General features: G+C 37.8%; 2 protein-coding genes across 2 annotated transcripts in view; one reads left to right on the top strand and one right to left on the bottom strand.

The window, feature by feature from the left end:
- Positions 1–19,001, top strand: part of SAMHD1 (SAM and HD domain containing deoxynucleoside triphosphate triphosphohydrolase 1) — a 59,181-nt gene extending 40,180 nt beyond the window's left edge. The window contains exons 11-16 of the mRNA XM_031953968.1: positions 431–546; positions 4,231–4,370; positions 8,075–8,170; positions 8,900–9,004; positions 9,541–9,678; positions 16,170–19,001. Of these exons, the coding sequence (XP_031809828.1) occupies positions 431–546; positions 4,231–4,370; positions 8,075–8,170; positions 8,900–9,004; positions 9,541–9,678; positions 16,170–16,301 (727 nt within the window). The 3' untranslated portion in view covers positions 16,302–19,001. The remainder of the gene's footprint in view (positions 1–430; positions 547–4,230; positions 4,371–8,074; positions 8,171–8,899; positions 9,005–9,540; positions 9,679–16,169) is intronic.
- The window catches only part of TLDC2 (TBC/LysM-associated domain containing 2), a 70,182-nt gene continuing 68,819 nt past the window's right edge, over positions 18,652–20,014 (bottom strand). The window contains exon 7 of the mRNA XM_012553372.3: positions 18,652–20,011. Coding sequence (XP_012408826.1) covers positions 19,876–20,011 — 136 coding nt within the window. The 3' untranslated portion in view covers positions 18,652–19,875. The remainder of the gene's footprint in view (positions 20,012–20,014) is intronic.

Raw genomic sequence — 20,014 nt, 5'->3', positions numbered from 1 at the left:
ACATACATATATATTTTAAGTTCCAAATGTTCTCTCTCCTTCCCTTCACTCCCCCTTGATTGAGAAGGCAAGCAATTTGATGTCATTTATACATGTGAATGCCTTCAAAACATTTCCATATTAATCATGTGTTAAAGAAAATAGACAAAAACAAAAGGAAAATGAAGTTTTTAAAAAGTATGCTTTAATCTTCATTTAGATGAGAGAGTTCTTTTTATTGATGCTTTCATGTCTCATTCATTTCCAGTTTTATCTTTGCCCCCATCCAGTGAGCCTTCCCTTGTAATATTTAAAAGAAAATTCGGTAAAACCAGCTCACAAATTAGCTGTATATAATATGACAGCATCTGTATACAATTCCATACCCATAGTTCCCCACCCAGAAGTGAGAGATGCACTTTAACAGATTATATAAATTAATTCTCAACAGGATTACACATGCCTTCCTTAAAGCAGATCCCCATATAGAAATAGAAGGTAGTGGGGGGAAAAAGTACACGCTTTCTACAGCAATTGATGATATGGAAGCCTACGCAAAACTTACAGGTAAGATCTAAAATGAATTTAATTCAACCCAGATACAATATAGGCAATCAGTTTTCATCTTAGAAATTGGTTATACTTAGAAAGATTGTTAATTTTTTCCCCCAGATTCAGTGATATGCTATATAAACAGTATTATAAGTGGTAATTAAATTCCATACCAACAGTAAAAGCCCTTCAAATTCATTAATGTATTTGTTCAAAATGGTCAAAAAAAAAAAAAATTCAGTCCTTTAGAAGGTATGATTTTAATGAAGGTGATGGCTAAATGGCACAGTGAATAGAGCTGGCCTTGAAGTAAGAAACTTGAGTTCAAATGCTGGTTCAGATATTTGGTAGCCCTGTGACATTGGATGAGTCATTTAACTTAAGTCTGCCTCAGTTTCCTCATTTATAAAATGGGTATAATAACACTGTTCTCCAATGGTTATTGTGAAAGTCAAATGAAGTGAAATGCAAAGTGCTTTGAAAAGCTTTGGAGTGCTGTGTCCTTTTGTGTTTTCAGTAGACTATTTTGGCTACCAAAACCAATAATTAGAATTAAAAAATGACCTCTTGTCAGCCAAGCCAACATGTTGCCTGTGTGTGGGCTTAGCTTAGCTAACAGGGGACACAGCGCGCATTACCAGTGCCACCTCGGAAGTCCTTGCGTCCCTTCTTCCTTGGCCACTGCCGCCACTCTGGCAGAGACCTTCATCCCCACACCCGAGGGCCGTCATGGGCTTCGAGTCTCCTCGTCCTGGTTCCTGTTCTATTCATCCACTAAGGTGGTTCTCCTAGAATGAGAGTCTGACCTTGTCTCTTCGCCTGCCCTCCCAGTCCTGCCCAGCTCACTTCCTAGGCTCCCTATTGCCACCAGCAGCAAATACTGTGCTCTTTAGGCATCCCCAACCCCTTTCCCTTTACAGCCTTCTTGCACCTTACTCCCCACCTGTGTTCTTCAGCCCAGTGACACTGGATATCCCCTGTTCCTGGAGCATTCTTCCTCCTTTGCCACTATTGACTTCCCTACCTTTGAGTCTCAATTAAAATCCCACCTTCCCCAAACTTTTTATTCTAATACTTTCCCTTCTAATTATTTCCTAATTTTTCCTGTATATACCTTGCTTTTTAAATATTTCTTTGCTTGCTTTCTTCTGTTACATCATAAACTCCTTAGGAATGGAGACTGTCTTTTGCCTCTTTATTTTCCAGTGCTTAGCACAGTGCCCGATACACAGGAGGTGCTTAATAAATGTTTATTGAATTGAATAATGTAAAGATTGCACTAACAGTCACAGCTTTCCAAAACAAAAGATCATTTCCATACCATTGGGAGACAGCTTTAATGGAGATCTAACCCCATACCCATTATTTATAACATTTTTCTGTAGAAACTGTGCTGCACAATTTGGAACTATGCTCAAAAAGTTATCAAACTGTGCATTCCCTTTGATCCAGCAGTGTTACTACTGGGCTTATATCCCAAAGAGATATTAACGAAGGGAAAGGGACCTGTATGTGCACGAATGTTTGTGGCAGCCCTCTTTGTAGTGGCTAGAAACTGGAAACTGAGTGGATGCCCATCAATTGGAGAATGGTTGAGTAAATTGTGGTATATGAATATTATGGAATATTATTGTTCTGTAAAAAATGACCAGCAGGATGATTTCACGAACTGATGATGATTTCACTCAGGTGAAATGAGCAGGGCCAAGAGATCTTTATATACTTAAACAACAATACTGTATGATGATCAATTCTTTTTTTTTTTTTTTTCATCTTTTTAATTTTAATTTTTTTATTTTATTTTATTTTTATTTATTTAACAGCCTTTTATTTACAGGACATATGTATGGGTAACTTTACAGAATTAACAATTGCCAAACCTCTTGTTCCAATTTTTCACCTCTTACCCCCCACCCCCTCCCCCAAATGGCAGGATGACCAGTAGATGTTAAATATATTAAAATATAAATTAGATACACAATAAGTATACATGACCAAACCGTTATTTTGCTGTACAAAAAGAATCATACTCTGAAATATTGTACAATTAGCCTGTGAAGGAAATCAAAAATGCAGGTGGGCATAAATATAGGGATTGTGAATTCAATGTAATGGTTTTTAGTTGATGATCAATTCTGATGGACTTGGCCATCCTCAGCAATGAGATCAACCAAATCATTTCCAATGGAGCAGTAATGAACTGAACCAGCTATGCCCAGCGAAAGAACTCTGGGAGATGACTAAGAACCATTACATTGAACTCCCAATCCCTATTTTTTTGCCCACCTGCATTTTGGATTTCCTTCACAGGCTAATTGTACAATATTTCAGAGTCTGCTTTTTTTTGTACAGCAAAATAACGGTTTGGTCATGTATACTTATTGTGTATCTAATTTATATTTTAATATATTTAACATCTACTGGTCATCCTGCCATCTGGGGGATGGGAGTGGGCGGAAAGAGGGGAATAATAGGAACAAGAGATTTGGCAATTGTTAATGCTGTAAAGTTACCCATACATATAACCTGTAAATAAAAGGTTTTTAAATTAAAAAAAAAAAAAAAAAAAAAAAAAGTAACTGTGCTCCAAATGTGCTCAGGAACACATTTCCATACACCAAAGCTGAAAGGGAAGAAGCATTGAGACCATATTGATTGCAGCTCCTCTCTGCTTCCAATACTCCTGCTAAAGTTGAAGCCATGGAAAAGGAGACCCTGCTGCCGAGTGGAATTTCTCCCGTTCTGGTAGATCTCTCTAAAGCAAACTAGAGGAAGCAAGATCCTCAGCTTGTATTCAGTTAGCATTAGTTTGCTTTAACCAGAAAGCTGCAGTTCAGTGTTCTTTCTTTAAATTAAAAATAAATTTAAAAAAAGCATACAAGGAAAATGTGTGCCCTTGGGAATTGAAGAAACCTCCTAATAGAAGGTCATTAGCAGAACTTTGCTTTCGTCTCACTTTGAGATGAGTATAAAGGAAATACTAGGGGAAAAAGTGGTAGCAATAGCTTCTGAGCCAAAAAGCCTTGGTCTGATGCATGAGAAATGTACCAGAGATAAAGAATGGAGAGTAGAAGGGTATTGGGTTTGGGTGAAAAAAATACCCGGGGTGAGTTCTTGCTCTAACTCAGTGGTTTTCAAAGTCTGGTCCAGAGCATTCTGGGAATCTCTGAAATCCTTTCAGAGAGTCTACAAATTCATAATTGGTTTTTATTTTTAATGTGATCAATATCTGTAACTATAACCCACATAAACAAAAACTCTTTGGACAAATCCTCAATCCTTTTTAATAGGATAAAGATATTGAGAACAAAAGTTTGAGGACCACTGCACTAATACTGCAAGTCATTCTGGCTCTTTAAAGCTGAGGTGCCTCATCATTAAAATGGGTATAATGATACTTTACATCTTAGCTTTTATAAGGAAAACACTTTGTAAAACCAAAAATCTTATGTGAACAATAGGTACTACCATCACTATTATCAGATAACAGTTTGTACCAATATTTTGTCACTGCACGTTGGTGCTGATTGTAGATAAATTAAGAGAATTATATTTGAAGATCACTTCTTAAAATACAAGACTCCACAATATTAAGGAATCCCTAGAAAATCCTTAATGCATTATTCCTACATATCTGGATGATGGTGGGGGGAGGCGCTTTGGATAGTAGGATATGAATTGTTGTTTTGATTTTGGCAGATAACATTTTTCTGGAGATTTTGCAATCTCGTGATCCCAAATTAGCTGAGGCACGAGAGATTTTACTGAAAATTCAAAGTCGTAAACTATACAAGTTTGTGGGTGAAACTCAGCCAACAGGGCAAGAGAAGATTAGAATGGTAAGTGGATACTTTGAAGTTCTACAAATTGCACATCCAAACTTTGATTTGAAATTTGACAATGTGGGTGATTATGACTGGTCCTCCTAATGTAACTGTTCTCATCCCCAGTCTCCAAGATCAAATAATATGTGATAAAAGAAAATCTTAAGTATATTAAATCAGATCTGGCTTTGTTCTTTTGGACTCTTTAGATATTTGCATCACATTCCGTCAGCTGATGAACCTGGAGTTCTCTTTTAAGTAGACAGAATTGATTCACCCTCTTCAGAATTTGTTTTGCTGTTTATGCCATCAAAGGCCAGTCTAACCTATATCACTGAATTAATTTTTCTCTGAATTTTATAAAGTTTTTTCCTTTATTGGTTAATTTGCATGCCCTTCTATCTCTATTCTGTGACATTTTAGGTCCATCAAAAAATAAATTGAAGAAAAATCTGAATTCATAATACCATTTTCTCCCTTCTGAACTTGCTTTATAAACTAGGTCATGAAATACCAGTTTGAAAATATCCCCATATCTGTGTGTCATACCTGGCTTACACTGTTTTATATTAAGCAGTTGGTGAGATCTTAGTCTATTCAGCTCATGTCAAACTATCTCTAAAACTGAGCTCCTCAAACTTCAGTGCCATATTGATTTTTATCTGGCTACCTGAACCATCTGATCACAGACTTTGAGTAAAATATTTCTTCGGCATTGGGAGTAGTTGAGTAGATCCAAGTTAAATTAAATGTCATACTAAGGGAAGAATGATGAACAAAGCTTTCAGGAGTTTGTAAGAGGTCCTGTAGCACCAGGATAAGCTAGTATCCTGAACTACAGGGGCTATACTACCAGATGCCCAAAGATCCCCACACTCAGTTTTAAAAGATTTTAATCTACTGTCATATTTTTCTCACTGCATGGCCTCTAAACCCACATTTCATCAAGATAGTTTTATTCCTACATTTGATAGGAAATTTCTCCCCCTTACCACTTTACCTTTTATGTGGCAGAAAATGAACAATAATTGAAGAAAAAAATCTAAGCTATATGATTTATTAGCAAAAAAGGTGTAATAACTGGTAAGTGGACTCCTCAGTTCAAAAACCATGTGAATACATAGTGAGACAGAATGTTCGTTATTATAAATAAAGTATACTTTTAAATTTAATTTTAATTTAATGAAAGAAAACAATTAACAAAATGCAAGACTAGGTCATCTGATTTCTTACTGTAGGAAAGATCAGGTATTCCCAGGTTGGGAGAGGTGGAACAAATGGGTCCATGAAATCAGAAAAAAAGTGGGTACATGCAGTTTAAGGAACATGAAAACAATAACTGGTTGACTAATACAGGCAAGTTTTCACATAAGGATTGCTTAAGATGTGTAATTATGAGAAAATTCCTTGTATCAGTATTCAGTTCTGATTGAATTTCTGGTCATTGTAGCCTAGATCCTTAGTTAAAGTCTCTAAGCAACAGATAGATGTGGTCCAGCTTGCCATTCATTCAGGGCTGGGTTTGAACAATGGGATTAAGTTTGTGGGTTGTTGGGTTTTTTTTTTTTTTTTCTTCCTCCCCTTTCCCCAATTCACATAATTAAAGTATTCTCATAAGACAGAAATTGGACTAGACCCATATTGAGCCAGAGCCAGAATCGGGTCACAAGATAGAACCATTGGGGTTCACTCAATTCCCTCAATTATCTTTTTTTTTTTTTGGCTGAGGCAATTGGGGTTAAGTGGCTTGCCTAAGGTCACACAACTAGGACGAGTTAACTGTTAAGTGTTAAGGCCAGATTTGAATGCCGTTCTTCCTGGCTTCAGGGTTGGTACTCTATCCACTGCGCCACCTAGGTACTCCTCAATTGTCTATTTTTAAAAATATATTTGATGACTGTTTTTACATCAGTTATTTCTGAATATATACCCCATCCCTTCATAAATTGAACCCTTTTTTGTAACAAGGAAAAACAATTAAAAACAGCATATTGTCTTCATTTGACTATGTATGCAATACTGTGCCCTCCTGCCTCTGCCAGGTGGGAGAATTTATATCTTGTGTGATGTCTTAGGACATTCTAAAATACTATGCTTAAATCATTTCTATAAACATTACGTGCCTTCTACATTAAAACATTGTGTCAGGCATTAAAATTAGAAATATTTTTTCCATCTATTTAACATTTTACTTTTTCAAGTTACATGTAAAACAATTTTTAACATTTGTTTTTAAAACTTTGAGTTCCAGATTCTCTCCCTTCCTCCTACTCTTCATTGAGAAGACACATACGAAGTTATGCAAAATATAGAAATTTTTTAGTAACATTATGTCCTATAGGAGTTCATGGGATAGGTACCCTAATAAATCTTAGGGGCAAAGGAACCATTCATAATGTTTTAAAACATTTAAGGGAATCTTTCGATCAGGCTTAGTGTGGTCTGGGAATGGGGCATGAGGAGCAATCAACTTTATTTTATTTTATTTAATAGCCTTTTATTTACAGGTTATATGCATGGCTAACTTTACAGCATTAACAATTGCCAAACCTCTTGTTCCAATTTTTCCCCTCTTACCCCCCATCCCCTCCCCCAGATGGCAGGATGACCAGTAGATGTTAAATATATTAAAATATAAATTAGATATACAATAAGTATACATGACCAAACCGTTATTTTGCTGTACAAAAAGAATCATACTCTGAAATATTGTACAATTAGCTTGTGAAGGAAATCCAAAATGCAGGTGGGCTTAAATATAGGGATTGGGAGTTCAATGTGATGGTTTTTAGTCATCTCCCAGAGTTCTTTCTCTGGGCGTAGCTGGTTCAATTCATTGCTGCTCCATTGGAAATGATTTGGTTGATCTCCTGAGCAATCAACTTTAGATGATGAAGTAGTACTGAGCCAAAAGAAGAGGTTTTTACATAATGTTTTTATTGATTTTTTTCATATCACCTACATTTTCCGCTGTGTCTCTTTTCCCACCACCCCCTTCCAGAGAAAGAAAAGTTCAGCCAAACTATCAACAGATGGAAAAGCCTAACATTATGTGCTGGGTACCCTATTCATGATAAGCTTCCACCTCTGCAAAGTGGAGGTGGTGTGTCATATCCCTTTTGGGCTTAACCTTTATCCTTATTTCATAGCTCTCAGTTTTAATTATTTTGATAATCTTTCCATTTACATTGCTGTTATTACAATTATTGTTCTTAATTTCATCTTGCATTCATTCATATAAGCCTTTTCTTTAAACCAAACATAAAACTTATTTATTTTTTGTTCTGAACTTTAACAATATTGGGAATTGTGTATCACAGTTTGTTTAGTCATTCCCCCCATTCAGTGAGAATCTACTTTGTCTCCTTTTTTTTTTTTTTTTTTTTTTTTGCCAGTAAGAAGAAAAATTGGTCTAAATATTTCTATTTATTTAGGGTCTTTTTAGCAAAAACGATCTTGGGATGTGTGTCAAGTAGTGGAATTTCTTTTTCAAAGGGTATGGATCTTTTAGTCTCTACTCTGTTCTCATAATTCCAAATTTCTTGGAAGAGTGGGATTTTAACATGACAGAGTCAGGAGAAGTACGTTGCAGACATTAGATAGAACATAGGGGTGAGGATGTTCACATGATATGAGACCTGTGAGTAGTGTACTATAAACTATCTGTCATAGGTTAAGCTGTCTTCTGGATAATAAATTCAAAATTATTTCTTTCATAGGAGCAATATGAGCAGCTTCCAAAAGATGTTGCTGCTTCCACACCAGAACTTACAGATCTAAAAGTTGAATTAAAGGCTGAAGATTTCATAGTTGATGTAAGTTGATGGCACTATATCATTAACAAACATTTCTCCAAACCATATGTATAAGAGTTGCTGTAAGCTGCTTCCAATTGTCCTCCTGTTATATTTGGTCTATTAACATTGACATTTTTTCTGATTCTCATCTCCCATTTTATAAGGCTTGAATTTGTTCGTCCTGAAATGAAAGGGATGTAAATTTAGCTGCCTACACCAGGCAGTATATTTGGAGTGTGGATTGAGCTGGCTATGTTGTTTTGCTGTTTTAAATTTTAAGAGTTTATAATAATTGCCTTTATTTATGTGGACAAATTGATGAACATGTCTAGAACAGTATTTGATAAAATATCCTTGGTCAGGAGAATAAACTCAATTATAACATTGTTCCTTAAAGGAAAATCCAGTTTGTTTTAAAACATACTTTCTAGGAAATCATGGAGTGAAGAGCAAGGAGTATTTGTGTATTTCTCATCCCATAGCCATAGGAAATGATGGAGGTTTGATGGGCACTCTACCAAATAATAGTGTCCACTGTGCTTCTAGGAACCTTTTGCTCAGGCTTAAAGCAAAATAAAAGGAAACAAATTCCTTTGGGTTATTTTTAGCAGAATATTTTCGTCTACCTTGGTTAATTCTGTTGGTCGTGGTCATGATGATGGCCGGTATTCCTTGGCTTGCCCTTCTAAGCTCAATAAGTAAAGTGGTATTGCTGTTATGTAATTTTTTCTTTTATCTTCTGTTAAGGTTGTCAACATGGATTATGGAATGCAAGAAAAAAATCCTATTGATCATGTTTATTTCTATTGCAAGAGTGACCGAAGTAAAACAGTCTTGATTACAAAAAATCAGGTAAACATTCAAATTAGGTCAAAATAAATTGGCTGTTGTGACATATCAAGTCTGTCCATCTGTGACATTTTTAGTGCAATTTGAAATAGTTGGGTTTTTTTGGGGGGAGGGAGATTGATAGAGATGTATTTTATTATGAATTATGGGACATAATGATTAGAAATGAAAATTATAGGGTAGGTGGTTTTTTTTTTTTTTTTTTTTTTTTTTTTAAATACCTTTAGTGATAGTGTGTGAGGCAGTTAGGGGACTCAGTGGATAGAGTGCTGAGTGTGGAATTGGGAAGACCTGAGTTCAAATCCAGCTTCAGGCTCTTACTCACTGTGTGACCCTAAGCAAGTAATTTAATTTTTGTTTCCCTTAATCCACTGCAGTAGGAAATGTCATGTCTCTCCAGTATATTGATGCTCCACAGCATCCATCACACTTGATTGGCTGAGACAACATCCAAGTGGGAACATGATTGGTGGGGAGATTTAGTGTCTTACCTGCTTGGTGATTCAGGAAAGAAATGATGCGTTCTTTCTTTTGAAAAGGTTTCACAGCTTCTACCTGAAAAATTTGCTGAACAGCTTATCCGAGTGTACTGTAAGAAAACAGATAAGCAAAGTTTAGAGGCTGCCAGGCAGTATTTTGTTCAGTGGTGCATAAACAACAACTTCACCAAACCACAGGTAAGTCATTTATTACTCTTTTCTTAAATAATTTCCTTCTACACATCCAGAGAAAGAAGTTTTTTTTTTTTTCCTTCTCATTTCTTTGGAATCTGACAAAGCTGTATTTAAAATAATTTGATTATCATTTCAAATATAAACAAAATGTCTTTCTTAATTTTTTTAATTCCAGTTTTTTTAATGTTGAGATCTAGATACTTTAGTGAGGGTTTAACAAAAGTTCAATAAGGGATGTCCCTGAAATTCTTCGCAAACTACTCTAGAATCACTTCCCTAATCCAGTTCCTGCCTTCAAGGGCACTCACTATATTATGCTGGAAATATACAACATATAGCTAAAAGAATATAATGGTAAAAGGGTACAAATGGAGTGACGAACTATCATCATAATGATCCCATCTCTAAATCTCTTCACTTCTAGTTAATCTTCTGGAATAAAAATTGCTCTGATACGTAAGGCTTTCCTTTCATTCTACCTTTTTTGATTTGGCTTCTGCCCCACCAGTCTATGCTAACGAGAACCTAATCATCAAATCCTTATTCTCCTTAATCACTCTGTCACAATTGACATTGAGTTCCTCATCTCCTGCTGGCAAACATGCCAAGAGTATCATAAAAGTAAAGACACATATTATAAACCCTGTAATTTAAAACACTAAAATTACGTCCCTCTAACCCACCCACACTCCATCCTTTCAATAATCAAATTCATGCTCCCATGGATTCAATTGACATCTCTGTCTAGACGTTTCCCGTATCTACACAGTTAGCCTTTATCTCTTTTTTGAGTTTTAGTCCAAAGTTTGTAACTGCCAGCTGGACGTGTTCACTCGGATGTCTCATAGGTATCTCAAGCTCAACACATGAACAAAACTCATCTTTTCCCCTACATTGTCCTCTGGTTCTAATTTCCCCATTTTGGTTAATTACATCATAATCCTTCTCTTTACATAATGTTGCATCTTAGGAGTCACTGTGCTTGACTGTTTGTTTTCACTCAGCCCACCCTGACCTGATGCCCAAAGAATTGCCAGTTTCTGGCACACAGTAGGCACTAAATAAGTGCTTGTTGACTGACTAGCCAGCCCTTTCTATCAGATGCTTTCTCTAGTCCTCACTTCAGAAATGCAACACTGATTTTCCTTTTGCCGCTCTACACTCTTTTTCCTTTTCGTATTCCTCTCTTTTTTCCAAAGCCTTTAGTAAGGGTATGTATTTCTCCAAGGTTTGCCTTTTTTCATCTTCTCATCTAACAATACTCCTTCACTTCTGTTGTTTCAGTTGCTAACTCTATGAGGATAATTCCCAGATTTGTTATCCTTAATCTTAAATCTTTACCTTCTTGTTGTCCAATGCTTGACCCTCAGGATGTTCCAAATCAAGCTTATTATCTCTTCTCCTAAATCTATCTATTTCTGGTTTCTCCACTTGTCAGTGCCATCACTCTTCATTTTGTTCAGATGCCTGGAACGTTCTCTTTCATTCTTCCCTTTCCTCCATCTCCTGTGTAGTTAAGTTCTGTTAAGTCTATCTGTGCAGCATCTTCCCGATCTGGCCCCTCTTCTCTGTCTCCACTGCTGCTATTCCCTTATTGCTGTGCATCTGGTTTATTGAAGTCGCTTCCCACCAGGTCTTTCCTTTTCTACTGAACCCACTCTCTGGTCTGTGTTTTATGCTGTTATGTATTGATCTGGTTGTGTGGTTGTACCATTTTTCTTTTGTAGTTCAGTTCTTTTGTTGTTAGTTTTCTCTTTTTCTTGTCTCCTTCCTCCAGCCCCAATAATGGGCTTGGGGCAGAAAAACTCAAAACCCTTATAACAAAGATACTTCAGAAGCCAAACATATTTTTCATGTTGGCCATATGCAAAAAGGTTCATTTCATTTTTCATCTTGAGTCGGTCATTCTTAGAAATAATAATATTTTTTCCCCTCATAACTGGTTTTTTTCTCATTGATTCATTTCTTCATTGGTTTTGTTTATACCAAACCCCTGGCTACCTGAGAGTTAGAAGGAGTCTTTGATTCACTATGCAGTTCCATAAATAAAGGATTAGTTCTTCTGTGGACTGAAAAATAATATCTCAAAATATACATTTTTTTAAAAATATTTTTCCCTTATTGATCAGAGAAATGCAAATTAAGACAACTCTGATGGACCACTACACACCTCAAATTGGCTAATATGACAGAAAAAGAAAATGATGAATGTTGAAGAGGATGTGGGGAAACTGGGACCTTACACTGCTTTTGCTAGGAATTTGGAAACATTTTTATCTATAATAGGTGAGTGTGTATACACACTTTATACAGTATTCTACATAGTATAATATGACATAATATAAATATAATATAGTGGCTGAATTCCATAATTATTCTCTAGCGAGACAAAAATCAACAATGTAATTATCTTTTCCTGTCATCTTAGCCAACCTGACAGGTGTGTAGTGGTATTTCAGAGTTGTCTTAATTTGCATTTCTCTGATCAATAATGATTTGGAGCACCTTTTCATATGAGTAAAACTAGTTTCAATTTCATCTTGTAAAGGCAATTTTTAGCATTTTTAAAAATCATTTTTGAGTTCTAAATTCTCTACCTCCTTTCCCACTGCCCTCATTGAGAAGGTAAGCAATTGGATAGAATTTATACATGTATAGATAGGCAAAACATATCAGTATTAGTCATGTTATAAAGGAAAACAAAGGCTTTTCCCAAAAATTAAAGAAAAGACTCAGGCAGTTTTTTCTTTAGAGGAGGGCTTCTTAAAACTTTTTCTAGTTGTGATCCCTTTTTGTCTGAAAATTTTTTGACCCTCCATATATCAGGTTATAAAGCAAGTATAGGAATCAATTATTTTTCATTATAAGTCCTTCAGAATTGTCTTGAATCACTGTATTGCTGAGAAAAGCTGTCATTCACAGTTGATGATCTTAAAATATTGCTGTTACATGTACACTTTTCTGGTTCTGCTAAGTTCACTTTGCATCAGTTCATGTAAGTCTTCCCAGGTTTTCTTTTACAACACCCTCCACATTGCTTCTTAAAGTACAAATAGAATTCTGTCATAATAATATACTATAACTTATTCCGCTATTCCTCTATTAATGTGCATCCCCCCAATTTCCGATTCTTTGCCACTAGAAAAGAGTTGCTGTAAGTATTTTTGTAAATATATTTCCTTTTCTTTTTTTCTTGTTTTAGTCTCTTTGGGATACAGAAGTAGTAGTATCATTGCTGGTTCAAAGGGCATAGTTCCAAATTGCTCACTGGAAGCATTGAATTTTACAACTCTACCAGCAGTGCATTAGTGTTCCAGTTTTTCCACAACCCCTCCAATGTTTGTCATTTTCCTTTTCTGTCATTAGCCAATCTGATAGGTATGAGGGGATAACTCAGAACTGTTTAATTTACATTTCTCAAATTTGTGGTGAATTAGAAAACTTTTTCATATGACTATAGATATCTTTGATTTCTTCATCTAAAAACTACCCATTTATAACCGATCATTTATCACTTGGGAAATGACTCCTGTTCTTATAAATTTGACTTGGTTCTTTATATATTTGAGAAATTCAGCCTTTATCAAAAAAACTTGCTGTAAAATTTTTCTACAGTTGTGGTTATTATGTATATGCTATCCTATTTTTACCCTTCTTCATCTTTCTCTCCCTTCTTTCACCTTGTCCTTCCTCAAAAGTGTTTAGCTTCTGACTACCATCTCCTCCATTCTGTCCTTCTCTCTATCATTCCCCACCACCTCTTTTTCCTCCAACATTCCTGTAGGGCAAGGTAGATTTCTATTCCCAAATTAATGTCTAGGTTTTTTGATCCAATTTGATTTAATTCCAATAAGGATAAGATTCAAATGTTGTTCTCTACCCTACTCCCTGCCCATCTTTTTCTCCATTGTAACCCTTTTGTGCTTTTTTCTTATGATAATTTACTCCATTTTATCTCTCCCTTTCTTCTTTTCTCAGTGGATCCCTTTTTCTCTGTCTCTTAATTTAAAAAAAAAAAATTCCATCATACTCACCTCACACCTGTATACCCTAACTGCCCTAATAATGAAAAAATTCTTAAGTATTACAAGCATCAATATAAACACTTAATCATATTGAATCCCTTAAGATTTCTCTTTCCTGTTTTATTTATTTATTTTTTTTATCCTTCTCTGCACTCTTGTATTTGAAAGTCATGTTTTCTATTAAACTCTGGTCTTATTTGAATAAATATTCCTCTTTTTCCCCCTGAAGAATTATACTCAGTTTTGCTGGGTAAGTGAATCTTGGTTGTAATCCTAGATCCTTTATCTTCTGGAGTACATTATTCCTAACTATGATTCCATGTATTTAAATCTTTAAGTTTCTTTCTGACTGTAGTATTTTCCCCTAAACTGGAACTTGGCTATAATATTGGCTCTAAAATTTTGGCTTTAATGTTTCTGGAAATTTTGCTTTTTTGGATCTCTTTGAGGAAGTGATTAGTAGATGCTTATTTTACCCTCTGATGCAAATGTATCGGGGCATTCTTCCTTGATAATTTTTTGAAAGATGATGTGTTGGGTTTTGTTTTTTGTTTTTTAAATTATGGCTTTCAGGTAGTCCAATAATTTTTAAATTCTCTCTTCTCAGTGTGCTTTCCAATCAATTGTTTTTTCAGTGAGTTTTATTTTTTTTCCTGTTTTTTCATTCTTTTGATTTTATTTTTATTGTTTCTTGATGTCTCATGGAGCACTACTTGCCCATTTCTAAATTTTAAAAAATTATTATCCTCAATGAGCTTTTGTTTTCATTTTCTATTTGGCCCTATTCTGTTTCTTTGATTTTTAAAAATCCTTTTTTGGACTCTTCCCAGGTTATTGTTTTGGGCTTTTAACCAATCCATTTTTTTTTTTTTTTTTTTGGAGTCTTTTGTGTGTAACACTTTTGACTTTGTTGTTCTGTGTTTTTTGGTTATTTTACTAACCTATTTCTTAAATTTTAACTTTCAAGTTAACTTTCAAGTTCAAGTTTTTCATGTTGCTGCTTTCAGAAAGAGATAGTTTTGTACATCTGTAAGTTTTCAGTTCTTCCAAGGTGACGTGGTTTAAGAAGAGTCGTTGCTCTTCTGGCCTGGGCTGTGGTGTGCAAGTGACCACAAGTGTTCTTACCCTTGGAACTGTGACCAGGGTTTCTGCTCTGTGGTAGTAGTACTCCCTAGTGTGTTAGTACTCCTCCTCTCCCTGAGACTGTGACCTAGAACCATGTGTGGCCATATACCAGCGTGCCCCATACCCAGTGCCAGTGAAGAGCTCCCTGTTATCTCTTTCTGGGCCACCTGTAACTCCGTTACAGTCTGTGGCCTGAGAGTCTGGACGCTGCTAAAGCTGATTCAGGCATCCCACCAATCTGGTCCTCCTGCTGCTGGCTCGGGATGGGGGCTCTGGGATGTGGACGGTCCTCCACTCTCACCTGGCCAGACAGACTTTCTGTCAGTCTTCTGCATTGCCTTGAGATGCAGAATTGTTTTACCCTGACTTTTTGTTGATTCTGCTGCTCTAGAATTTACTTTGAAGCATTATTTTAAAGTTGTTCAGAGGGGATTATGAAAAATAGGGAAGCTGAGGAAGAAGAATGAGGATGTACTGGTGTGAATAGGAGACAACCCAGCTGTTCTGGACCTGCAGAATCATGGAATAACCAGATCTCAGTGTGGGGGAGGGTGTGATGGATGTCTTGAAAAGCAGATGGCTATGTTAAGTCCCCACCCCCCAAAATGCCAAACTTTAACTTTTTTCATATGACACAAAGTAAGGATTCATATCTCAAGACATCTAGAAGAGATGTCCTTTCCACCATGATGGCAGTAAACAGTCAGTTTGGGGGCTGCTCCTTGAGTCAGGAAATTGGGGGGGGGGGGTTCTTCTGGAAATCCCAGCAGTGTTTTGTTTTGCAGAGAAGTGTATCAGATAACAGTCTGAGCCATACTAATGAGACCCAGAATTCTCCACTGTGGTTTACTTGGTGGACAATAAAGTCAACAGTTCCCTACCCACAGACGCGTGCTCGTGGCCCCTTAGGAACTAGACAGGAAGGTTTGGTGCAGACCACTCCCATTTAGTAGAAAACAGTGGAGAACCCTTGCTGGCAGATCAGCAGTGTCATCCTGTGGCGAGGAGTGGGGTCTGTAAGACCTTAACGCAATGCTTAATGCTTTCCCTTTTGAGAAAGCTCCTTGGATTCAGGCAGTCCCAAGTGCTGAGCCCCGAGTGCTGAGCTTAGGCTGATGGGTACAAAGTTGGGGGGCGGGGTCCAAGTCCTCGTCCGTGCTCCGCTGCTAGGTTGCTGTGTTCCTCGGGGGCCGAGTCAGCCAGCTTGCTTCCCTTCCAGTCATTGTGGGGGGGAGCAGGTCGGTTTGATTGAGCTTGTTTTCTGAGTCAAATAAAATTGTACCTATCCACATGTGGAGATTAAGTGCTATAACTGTCAATTTCTTTTTTTTCCTTGAAAACTAGGATAGTGATGTTGTGGCCCCAGAACTAACACCTATGAAAGCAAGTTGGAATCTCCGGTGTAGAGACCAAAGTCCAGATCGTAACAGAGAGTGTTCCAACGTCAAAACCAAACTTTTTCAGGAAAAAAATTAATAGAATGGAAATTTCCACTTATCTGCTTCTTAGAAAGAGATCTGCCCAATCACAATGCTGCAAGAAGTTTTCATCGCACCTATCCTCTCTTCCTTGGCCTCTTCAAACAAAGCTATTGTGCATATATATATCCCTCAATCAGAAGCTGATCCGAATGGAAATAAATCACACCAGCTTTTTCTTTCAAATATACTTGGGGAGCTGAGAGCTACAAACAGGGAAATTTTAACGTAATCAATATTTATAATAAATTCCATAGTAATTTCAAGATTTTAGTTGCAGTAGAGCCATTTTATGTGAGGGAACAAGAAAATTTTATATCACTTAGGTATATATACAGACTGCAGGAAAAGCATTTTTTCAAATTTGGCATGGTATCTATAACTCTTAATTCTTTATGTTAAAAAAAAAAAGAAAAGAAAAATCATCATCCTTTTTATACCCTTAATCCCTGGGGGAGAAAAACTGTCTTAAAAATTTATGGGAAAGGGGTAGCTAGGTGGCACAGTGGATAGAGCTCCGGTCCTGAAGTGTCAGGAGGGCCCCACTTCAACGCTAGTCTCAGACACTTAACACTTCCTAGCTGTGTGACCCTGGGCAAGTCACTTAACCCCAATTGCCTCAGCAAAAAAAAGCAAAAAAAAAAAAAATGGGAAAAAGACTTAATAGACTTGGGTCGTGAGACGCGGAACTGATAATGTCCCTCTCTGGCCTTGGTTAAAACAGCAGAATCCTTTAGAGGCATGAGACCCAGCCTGGTCCTCTGAGGTAAGTGCGTGCCTCGAGACCAGACCTCATCCTTCTGGCTAGTCTTCTGAGGACTTAAGGGAAGGGATTGTCTGGAGTTGGCACTCTGGAGAAAAAGCTGTTTCTAGGGAAGATGCCCCAGGCTCCATTGTTCAAGACAATCTCAAAGTCTACCCCAGGGCAACATTGCTCCTCCTTCAGCTGAATGACTTCCCTTTCACTCAACAAGATTTCTTATTTCTGAATAAATAAGTCCGGAAGAAGTCCTTGTTGTAAAAACACAAATTACCACTTTCCCAAAGCATGATGCAGAAGTACCACTGCCTCCACAAAATAATTGTGTCAAGATGCTGTTTGGGGAGAAGGACCTGGCTTTGCCGATGCCCTCGGGACTTTCTCAGTGGCTGTCCTGTGCAGAATCTCCTTTTCCTCAGGGTGACCGGAGTGGGAATGGATGATTCAAGAACCCTTTGGCATGCATGTGCGCTCCAGTCCCACAGTGGAGTCCAAGGCCTTACCCAGGCATTGCTGGTCTGGGAAAAGGGGAGTGCAGGCCGTGTCCCCAAAGCAGTTGTGCTCAGGGATTTCCAGACTGTTCTCTAGAAAGTAAAGTCTTCCACACCCTTGAAGACCAAACTCTTCATGGAACCCTCCACGACCCCCCTCTGGAATGCTCTTTGCCGGTTCTGAGGCTTTATGGCACAAACGTATTTCTTGTGTTCAGTGCTGTGACTGCATGCCTCCGTGTCCCAGGATCTTCACACCTCCAGGGCCCGACATAAGGCCTTCCACAAAATAGACCCGGAAACCACGGCATCCCCTGGCCTCTGATCTTTGAGGGGATTCTCTGAATGGGCAGCCGCCTTTTCCTGGTCAGGCTTCCAGTTTTAGGATCACACAGCAAAGGGATTAGGGACAGTCATCAAGCGTATATGGTATTATAGGTTAAAAACCAGTGGGTGTGGGAGCTGGCACAGGGCAGAGCACCAGCCCGGGAGGCGGAGGTCCTGATCCAGATGCAGCTTCAGACTAGCTGTGTGACCCTGCACAAGTCACTTAGCCCCAATTGCCTGAGAGTTGGGGGGGAGCAAATAAGGATTATCTATACATTGTCTTCCCTCAGAATGAATGAATGAATTGGTCAGCCGAGTAAGAAAGTACTGCCTCTGATGTCTGTTCTCCAATTCTTTTTATATTATACAACATGGGAGTTCTTAGGACCTTGAACAAATCACTTTGTCCGGTGACAAGAGGAAATGGGGTTAGGGAAAAAAGGGGTGGCAAAAAAAAGTGATGTTTTCAGAATTATTGTGCTGTACAAGTGTTTTTTTTTTTTATTCAGATTATGTATCCAAGGGCGGGAATATAATAACAAAGATTGTCTTATTTCTGCAAAATGCTATTGTTGAATCATGCTTGACTCTGGAACTTTATATCCTAAAGCCCTGTCATTATCATGCACACCTTGGGGAGGTAGGGGCAGAAGATCAGAATCTGTTTGCATTTTTGTCCCGTTGAGGAAGATGCACTTTAATTTATGTTTGCCTTCCTACTTAGGCTATCAAATTAAAATTTTGCTTAAGAAACACTTTTGCTGTTGGTGTGCAAACTTTGGTAATTCCATCACTGGAATTAAAGTCTCTTGTTAAGACTATAGCATTTTAAAAAATTGATTGCTGTGACAGGCGTGGAGAAATACAGCAATGAAGCTTTATGAATGTATCTCCAAATAATCTGCTCTCAGGATTTCTTTCATGCTACTTGTCATTATCCGGCTGTAATTGGACCCATGGTTTACCCAAGATTGTTCTTTCATCCAACAAGAGAAACCTGTTTCATCTTGGCCACAAATGTTTCATTCTCTCATCAACCCATTCGTCCTGTGAGTGTAGATGGCATTTAGCTCAATCTGTGTAACTTCATTTCTATGACCCAACTTCACAGGAATAGAAGCCATGAAAGGGAAAAGTCTTTTAATAGTGGAGGGAAAAGCAGGTACTTGACCAGTAGAATTATCTTAGTTTCTCGTGCCCAGAGACTCACAGCCTCTCCTGAGCAACATCAGGAGCAAAAGAGATTTCAGATGGATCCTTCTTTGATGTCCTCCTTGGATATAGACCACAATCTTCCTCTCCTGTCTCTTAGAACTAACTCCTTATGGTTGGCCAGGCATGTGAAAACGTTTATAATGTTGATCCCGCATGACTCTGTCGTATTTCCACAATAAAGAGTTTATTCTGGGTTTCAGCCTGATGTGGATTTGGGTAGTTTGTAACTATGGTAGACCAGCCCATGGCAACTGAAACATCTTAAACAAGGGAATACAGAGTGTTTGAACCGAAATGTGATCTCTCCCCCACCTAAACCACTTCTTAAATCATCTCCCGGATTTGAGCATTGCTTGGATTGGGGCAGAGAAGTGTACCGGCCATGAAACATCATGGTCACAGTGTCCATAGTAACTAGCCTTTGAGAAAATTACAAGATAGGGCAGTGTTGAGAAGAAATAAGAGTGGTTTTCCAGTTCCCAGGACCCTGAGTGGAGCAGTCTTTATTGGGAACTTTGTTCCTTTTGTCAGGTTATCTGGAAGTTCTGAAGAAGGCTGTCCATTAGCAACTGGAATATACTTCTAAGATGGGCTCTAGCCCCCATATTCTTTCCCTAGTTATACAAGCCTTCTGATAAGTGGGTACAGCAGATATTCACAAAGCTAACCAAGGAACCAGGGCCAACAACTTATAAACTGCCCCTTAATGCTATATGCTGTTACCCTGGGGAGAGAAGTGGTGAGCAACAGTGAAAAGGTCAGTCTGCTTCCTGGGGACATCAGCCCAAGGCCCAGGCCTCCAGTTCCTGTACGAAGAATTCTTCCCGGCTTGCCAGGACTTCATTGTTGAAGGTTGCACAGGGGCGGCTCCCACCGTGGTTCAGGTCCCCATCCAACCACAGCCCAAAGTGTCCACTG

This window comes from Sarcophilus harrisii, chromosome 2 (genome assembly GCF_902635505.1).
Source record: "Sarcophilus harrisii chromosome 2, mSarHar1.11, whole genome shotgun sequence".
Lineage (NCBI taxonomy): Eukaryota > Metazoa > Chordata > Mammalia > Dasyuromorphia > Dasyuridae > Sarcophilus > Sarcophilus harrisii.
The sequence above is the reverse complement of the archived record's forward strand: the minus strand, read 5'-3'. Positions and strand labels throughout refer to the sequence as shown.